Genomic DNA, 8,808 nt, shown 5'->3' on the forward strand with positions numbered 1-8,808 from the left:
TGGCCCACGGCGTGGCTAAGCCATCAGGCCGTACGGCCCATCTTCATCAACAAGGCATCCAAGACCCTCGCGAGGATCCAAGCCTCACGAGGCGGACGACGCAAGACCTCCTCTAGAGTAGCCTAGCCAGGCAGGCTCACGAGGAGCGGAGATATCAAGGCGGGGCAAACCTCACGAGGCCCTCATGACGTGAGCCATGACGCATGATACCAGGCGGGCGCCAGCGTGTGCAGTGTCCTTGTTTCCTCTTTGGTGTTAAGGAGGCAGCGCAGGCGAAGAGTACCGAGGCATCAAGCAAAGGTTGCTATATCGGTGCAACAAGACCAAGACCAGGAGGACGGCAAGATGGAGGTCATCGTGGAGCCCAAGACGACATCACCATCAGAGCTTTTCGTAGGCGAAGACCACTTTTGTCAGGATAGCTTGTACTAGTTGTCCCCTTCAAATTGGGCCGCCGTTGTTGGCTCCCTTCCCGCTTGATATTTAGGAAGAGGACCAGGACCTATATAAGTAGAGTTAGCCACCACAGGCAGGAGGAGGACGAGGAGAGAAAACAGAGCCTCGGGCATCTGATCTTAACTTGATCCAACCCGATCGAGAGCCTACTCACAAGAACACCTCAACCTCAGGAGGTTGTTCTTCCCTTGTACTGTTCATCATCATCCCTAGTGGCAATCCACCACCACCACACTGGAGTAGGGTATTACACCACAACGGTGGCCCGAACCAGTATAAACCTCGTGTCTTTCTGTGTTGCGAGTTTGTCGAGTTCGTCCGCGAGATCTTAGTGAGCTAGGGCGTAGATCAGTAGGAAGGAAAGACTTCACGCGCACCCCAGTGTTTGAACCTTAAGGGTTTGCCGGAACCCCACATCCGACAAACGGCTTTGGTGTTAGTCATGGAATTTAGTATTTTACAGGAAGCTCATAATTTTTTGAAAATGTTACACAGTAAGCTTTGATAAGTTCTTCGTAAGTGGTAGAAAATTCAGAATTGTTGGAGCAGTGTAAGTCCCTGTTCAAAATTATTCTTTGATGGTTGTACTCTTAAGACAAAATCGTTGCTTGCTTCATGCTTTGAATGTCTTTTATTTGGATTCTTATTGGTTGATAAGAGTTCATATATGGAAGTATACACTGTAGCAAGTGATTAAGTAATTTTCCCATGAGTTTTCACAGTATTTACATGTATGGATTATCATTGTTTTGAGGACTAACCTATTCATGAGCCTATCAAAGTTTGTTGATGAAACTTTCAGATTTAAAAGAACCATCTTGTTAGAAGGAACTGAACGAGCAGTAATAAGAACATAAGCTAGGGCCACAATTTTCTATGCTTGGGGATGCCAGGCATCCACACTCTTCATCAAATTCAGTAAAACTTCCGTCAACTCTTTTGTGTATCTGCATGCTATGTGATGCCAAGCATCCACACTCTTCATCAAATTTAGTAAAACTTTCGTCAACTCTTTTGTGTATCTGCATGCTTCTTGGAGCATCATTTCCTTTTTCTTTTCCTTATCAAATATAAATATTGGATGCCTTAGCAACCCCCTCAAAGATAACTATCTGGAGGCATGCACTCGTCACTTAGAGGGAACATGTGCTCGTCGGTCGGAGTCCTCACATGTGCTCATCCATCGGAGTCGTCAACATAGGATTACATGAATTGGTGCTCGGCAAGTTGGTCACGTGGGACGGGGCGGCCGGCAAGTTGGTCACGTTGGACGGCTAAAACATCACCACTATCGGTCGCACGACACTCGTCATGTCGGTCATCTCCTCCCAGGCCATTTACTCTCTCACGCCTCTCATTGTTCTGCCAAGCACGCTCAACAGCCTCAATAAGTTGCAAAGGGCGTTCCTATGGTCCGGATCGGACAAGACAACGGGAGCCAAATGCAAAGTGAACTGGAAAATGGTCTGTAGGCCAAAGGAGTATGGTGGCCTAGGGGTACTCAACACCGACAAGTTTGCATGTGCCTTACATCCTCGATGGTTATGGTACGAATGGAAGGCTCCCCACAAGCCTTGGGTAGATTTTGGTAACCCTTGCACTGACGATGGCCTCGAGTTTTTCTACGCCTCTACAATTATCACTGTTGGTGACGGCGCAAAGACACCGTTCTGGGAATCTCCTTGGCTGCTTGGGCAGAAGCCCAAGGATATTGCACAGTTAATATTTGAGGCCTCAAGGCGAAAAATTGGAAGGTGCGGGAGGCTCTCAAAGAAAATGCTTGGATTCTCAAAATCAATCCCAACACCGTGGTCACAGTTGGCCACATTCGTGAATTCTTCACTCTTTGGATACTCATGACTTCCACCTTGATGAGCAAGCCGAAGATGATATCATTTGGAAGCACGCGAATGATGGGATCTACTCCGCGGCCACCGCGTATAAGGCTCAGTTCCTTGGGTTAATTCTCTCACCCATGGATCACATGGTTTGGAAGGCTTGGGCTCCCCCCAAGGTTAAATTCTTCGCTTGGTTAGCTATACAAGGCCGCATTTGAACCGTCGATCGGTTGGAGAGACGCGGTTGGGCAAACTATGGACTTTGCCAACTACGCAAAAGAGAACAAGAAACATGGCCACGCCTCTTCTTCAAGTGTCGGCACATGCTTAGGCTTTGAAGAGCCATCATCGAGAAGTTTGGGCTACATCACGTCAACACCTCCGAATGGCATCTTGATGATTCCATCAACGCGTGGTGGGACAAACGGACCGACAACCGACACCCAAACCGACATGCCATGACCTCCCTCATCATGCTCATCTCTTGGACTGTTTGAAACGAGCTACATCACGTCAACACCTTCGAGTGGCATCTTGATAATTCCGTCAACGCGTGGTGGGACAAACGGACAGACAACCGACACCCAAACCGGCATGCCATGACCTCCCTCACCATGCTCATCTCTTGGACTGTTTGGAACGAGCGGAAAGCCAGAGTATTTCGCAAAAAATTTGCACCACCGCCCGTTCTCCTAGGCTTCCATCCTTGAAGAAGCAAAGTTATGGGTCACTGCCGGTGCAAAAAAACTTGTGACTGTAAATTTTAGCGAGTAATTGTCATGCCGTCTAGCGTGGGGTGTTATGTACAACTCTAAACTCTATTCTCTTCTTATTTAAGAGATGAGGCAAATCTTATGCCTCCATTTCGAACAAAAAATGAATTGGTGCTCGGACAAGACAATGGCCTGACTGAAGTGTTGCGTGCTATACGGCCACACAGTCTATATCATTGTTCTTGCAGCAATGAAGATATGCGACGCGTGACAAAGTGAAAAGACAGCATCATCCAGGGATTTTGGACAACTCAAACCGTATCCATTCCAAAAGCAATTCCCAAATAATTGTACAAACATGCTGACCCCAGGCACCCCATCCAGAAAAACAAATGACAGTCTATCAACCAAGGAACCCATGACTGACACAAATCAAACTTTGCCCAACATAAACATCCATCCCACAGAACACAATGAAAATTTGTGAAAAGGAAGATCAACTTTGACCATAAAATGAATAGAATGACACTCATTTGACAATTCACTAGTTCGAGTATAGCGATGCTCCTAGAGCATAGGATGAAATAGCCGGCCCTTGTTTTCACTCTTCAGCATCCTTCTTATCATCTACTGCAGGAGTCTCCACTTTCTCAGTTTGTTCCTCCTTTTTGACCTCCGTCACAGTTAACTTCTCTACCAGCTCGGCAGCAGAGGAGACTTCCTCGCTCTCTTTCTCCTCATTCTTTCCTTGCTGCTCAGCAATCTCGTCTACAAGATCCTTGAATTTCTTGCAGTCTGAAATAGAATCAAGCAAACATTAGGATGACATGATATTTGCTAGCCTCCTGACTAAAATAGCATAATGCCTTGTTTTCTCATGTAGGTGTGCCAGCCACACAAAACATAGCAACGCTCACTCTATGTACGCATTTAAATCTCAAGTCTTAGAAACTTACAATCTCACAAATTCCAAACTAACTACTAATGACTCTCTCACAAATTTGTCAACACCATCAATCAAATATCCTACAATGCTAAGTGTCATCACTACACAGGAAACCTTCATGAGAAATTTTTGGACCACAAGCCCTTGAGCTTTCAGCAGTGTCAATTACATCCATACTCTTGATAATTCACTTACTATGTTCTTGTAATATACTTTCACAGTTCCATTTATAGGTCCAAAAACTTGCAGTTTGCAACCCATGGTCACTGCAACTTGATTAGCTAAGCTTCTAAGCAAAAATGCAATGGATGTGGAAAATAATGTGGATCATTTAGATGCAAGCACACATTGCTGGGATATTGTAACATTAATTAGCTAAAATACTGACATAAAGCTGAATAGAAGTGCGAATGAATGCAAATTATTTTAGTGTGACAATGCTTGGAGCAATATGGGGGTCACATGATGATCGATTTCATATCTGTAGTCTACTGCCAACTTGTATATTCTGCTATTTGAAAAATGAAAAAATGAACATAGGCCTACATCACAAAACTTACAAGTTTTATATACCTGCAAAAATAAATTTTCAATTTTGAAGATCTAAACCACAATTTGCTACAAGTTTAGGGCCTCTTGTGTAGTCTAAATTCATCAAATTGACAACCAGGGTCACCACTACAGCAAATAATAGTACAGTTTTATATATATAATCATCAAAATCCTTTTTGCTTAAGGTGAATAGTTATCTCGTCAGAAAATGTGAACACTTGAAATACAGCACAGCCTCTAATTGGCTCAATTAATTAGCGAGAATGACAAAGAAAAATCCTACGGAAGTGCAAAAGATCAAGGGGTAAGGCAGTGCTATACATTACTGACTACTGAGTACTGAGGTTAAGTACAGGCAAAGCAATGACATGAAAATCAGTTGCTGAATGATAAGTATGCAGGAACAGCACTACACTAATGATCTTTCATGGCAGGATAGCTTTGTGGCATTCAGGGCGTACAAGCAACATATAGCTAGGTGGTGCACCGGACAAAAAGGGCAGCCCCAGTGCATGTAGCTCCCGCTTGCGCAGGGTCTGGGGAAGGGTCCGACCACTTTGGGTCTATTGTACGCAGCCTTTCCCTACATTTCTGTAAGAGGCTGTTTCCAGGACTTGAACCCGTGACCTCATGGTCACAAGGCAGCAGCTTTACCACTGCGCCAAGGCTTTAGCTAGGTGGTGCACCGGACACTGTCCAAAAATATATTCATTACTATAATTGATGCAAATTAGTGTGTGACATCCCAAAACTAAAAAAGATGCATGTATATTTTATATCTGATGCCGTTCTACTATGGAGTTTAAAGTCAAAGGCCGGTATAACACACTAGATCAACCTGAAGTACTGCTTAGTTAAACCCACAACCCACAACAAACTTGGCTTGTGAATTCATAGATCACCAACCCTTTTGAATGATACGCGCTATATATAAAAATAAAACAGAAAAGCTGCACAGATGATAGGGTGTTCAGTGCTCACTCTCCACGGATCCAAAGCGGATGGCGAACATCTCCTCCTTGAGCTCGCAGTCGGCAAAATCCAGAGCGTGCCACACGCACGACTTGTCGCTCCCAGCGTGCTCCTGCATCTTCGTCGTGGCCACAACTGCAAACCAAATATCAAGATGTCAAAAAAACATCCCCATCTATCTAATCTGTAAATCTAAATCACCACCGAAAATTATCCCCCGAAAAACAACAAGCAAAGAAGTACCGAGGTGATTGGCGCAGATCTTGAGGGTCTTGGCCTGTCGCATGACGAGGCGGACCTTGGCAGTCTCCTTGTGTTTGAGCAGCTTGACGGCACCCGTGCCCCTCTCCTTCCACTGGCCCCCGTCCTTGTCAAATCGATACAGCTTCGCTTTCCTACGGACACAAGAAGAAGCACCGAACCAGACGCGTCAGACTTAGATCAAAGCCGGGAACGATCGGATCGGGACAGATCGAGCGAAGTAACGGCGGAGGCGGCGGCTTACATGTCGAGGAGGACGTCCTCGTCCTCTTCGCCGGTGGTGATGGCCACCTCCTCGAGCTTCACGATGGGAGCGATTTGGGCGCCGGTGTCCTCTTCCTCGCCGGCCGCCGCGGCCTCCTCCTCCTCCTCGCGGTGCTCCGCTGGATCGGCCATTGCTGGTGTAGGGCTTGGGGCGGCGCTCGCTTGCTGTACCAGAGTAGTTGCGGCCGCCGCGGTGGAGAGGAGAGAGAAAGCCGAGGGGTTATAAAAGCAGCGTGGGGCTGGAACGTGCGCGCTGGAAAGAGGTCGGATTGGGGAAAGCACTAGTCTCTGCTTTTAATGAAGCAGTTGGTAGTCTCGCTTTCAAATTTTTTTTCGTCCCATCATTTTCGTCCGGTTTTTTTGTAGGTTAATCATCGTAGATTTTTTTCGTCCTCTTCCCTACTTTATCGGTTTATTTTCACTTCACCCTCTCACACAATGAAAAAAACTGAACGGATCAGAACTTTCCATACCGACGCAAATTATTTAGTAATGTCTTTATGTAAAAGAATCAATCACAATCATTCTCTAAAGATCAAATCTAAATTAATTAATCTTCATAACGTTTGTTTCCTTCCGAATCACGTCCATAACTTTCCTTCCTTATTTAGGCAGAAACTGTTTGGTAGCAGAGATTAGGAAGCTTTCTATAAGTGTAGTAATAGGAAGTATTCTTTTTCTTGATGATTCGTTTTTATACTGACGCAAATTATTTAGTAATGTCTTTATGTAAAAGAATCAATCACAATCAATCTCTAAAGATCAAATCTAAATTAATTAATCTTCATAACGTTTGTTTCCTTCCGAATCACGTCCATAATTTTCCTTCCTTGTTTGGGCAGAAACTGTTTGGTAGTAGAGATTAGGAAGCTTCCTATGAGTGTAGTAATAGGAAGTATTCTTTTTCTTGATGATTCGTTTCCATGCATGATGATAGTAAATTAGGCCAACATTCACCACTATTTATCAACGTCATCAATCGTATCCATTCCTACCAGTTTTAAGGGAATCTGCTCGCTATGTCTTTTTTAAGGGGGTCCGCTCGCTAAGTCGTCGTCGCACGTTATTTTCACAAGAAATTTCCCTAAAAAGGCGTGGGTATTGGTAGTTGAACGCCCGCTAGGTTTTCCGCCTATCCCTTCCTCGCGCTGTGCCGCCGCACCCGCCGAATTTCCAGCCGCCCGAGCCCGTTAACTTCACCAGCCATCGGGTCGACTGCCCCCGCCCCAAACCCCCATCCCCGAGCACTAGCTATCGCCGCGTTGCCGCCCCAAGCTCCACGCCACCGGGAACGAATCAAGCGTCGTCCCGACACCGCCGTCGCCGGCCCAGCACCTCCAGCCTTGCATGGACAGCTTCAATGTGCAGTCTCCCTTGCTGCCTCACCTTCTGCCAGCGCATGCAGCGGCGGGGTTGGACGCGTGCGTGCTTGCTAGCTTGCTCTCCGTGCGTACGTACTTGCTCTGCGTGCGTCGCACCGGCCAATGCGCATGATGCGTGTGTGCCTGCTTTTCTGTATGTGTATGCCAGCGTGATGCGTGTGTGCGTTGCTGTGTGTGTATGATATAGATGGCCCTAGTGTGTGCATGCTATGCTCTGCTCTCTGCTGATCTATGTGTTGGTGCTCCTGCTATATGTTCATGCCATACAAATGAAATTTCTGTTAATCTTCTGACATGTTGAGTTGGTTCTCTCTGTCTTCTGAGGGGGTGAATGCAAAGCAGTCTATTAAGCCAGGCACTATTGCTGAGCTAAATTAACAAAAAATATTGGTAGCCATAGTTGTAGTTTATGTAGTAGCGAGTTGTCTGATATGTATAAAGAGTCCGTTGCAACTGAGCCCATTGCTAAATTGACAAAAAAGGTCGCCAGTGTCACTTGATATGTATGAGAATATTAAATGTATTATTAACATGATTAATATTGAACTCTTAAAGTTAATGTGGCCCCATTGCAACGCACGGGCGTTCTTCTAGTCCTGGTAGGGTTTTGAGTCGTGTCTCCGGGGAAAGCATTAGTAGGGTGTTTTTTTTGCGGGATGCATTAGTAGGGTGTTGATCTGAATTCATTTTTCTAAGTTTATTATATGGGGTTAATGTCAGAAAATTCATACTTAAAAAAACCATCACACATTTATTTATTTATAAATTTATTAGTAGATACTTAAATCACGGACACTATCACATGTTCAAGTTTTGGTGTAGTTTTGTGAAAACATTATCGTGCAGCAGGGAGTATGATTCCAATGAATCCCATGTGCTGAAAGTGTGTTTATCCAGAATACTTTCTAAAAAATGTTCGAGATTAGTTTCCTATTAGTGCAACATGAAGTGTGATTCCCTACTAGAATCGTGTAGGTGGCCGCGCGTGCCTGTGGTGGATGACTCGAGGATGATGCTGACGATCCACTCCTACTTCTTGAGTTTGTGTTGGTTTTTTCCTTGAAGAGCAAAGGATGATGCAGCAAAATAGAGATAAGTATTTCCCTTCGTTTGAGAATCAAGGTATCAATCCAGTAGTAGACAACCCACAAGTCACTGAATACCTGCACAAACAATCAAACAATTTACACCCAACGCGATAAAGGGATTGTCAATCCCTTCACAGTTACTTGCAAAAGTGAGATCTGGTAGAGATAGATAAACAGAAAAGTAACTATTTTTGGTATTTTTGGTTTATAGATCAAAAAGTAAAAGATTGCAAAATAGTAGATCGGGAACTTATATGATGGAAAATAGACCCGGACGCCATAGGTTTCACTAGAGGCTTCTCTCGAGATAGTAAAAATAATACGGTGGGTGAACAA

General features: G+C 44.9%; 1 protein-coding gene across 1 annotated transcript; it reads right to left on the bottom strand.

Annotated features, from left to right (window-relative positions):
• Nucleotides 1-3,307: 3,307 nt before the first annotated feature.
• LOC123085580 (ran-binding protein 1 homolog a) lies at nt 3,308-6,276 on the bottom strand. The gene is made up of 4 exons (XM_044507246.1): nt 5,983-6,276; nt 5,721-5,872; nt 5,487-5,612; nt 3,308-3,802 (listed from the first exon to the last, which is right to left on the bottom strand). The coding sequence occupies exons 1-4, from the start codon at nt 6,132-6,134 to the stop codon at nt 3,609-3,611; spliced, it is 624 nt and encodes a 207-aa protein (XP_044363181.1). The 5' UTR covers nt 6,135-6,276; the 3' UTR covers nt 3,308-3,608.
• Between the last annotated feature and the right edge of the window lie 2,532 nt (nt 6,277-8,808).

The sequence above is a fragment of the Triticum aestivum genome, chromosome 4A, assembly GCF_018294505.1.
Source record: "Triticum aestivum cultivar Chinese Spring chromosome 4A, IWGSC CS RefSeq v2.1, whole genome shotgun sequence".
Taxonomy (NCBI): domain Eukaryota; kingdom Viridiplantae; phylum Streptophyta; class Magnoliopsida; order Poales; family Poaceae; genus Triticum; species Triticum aestivum.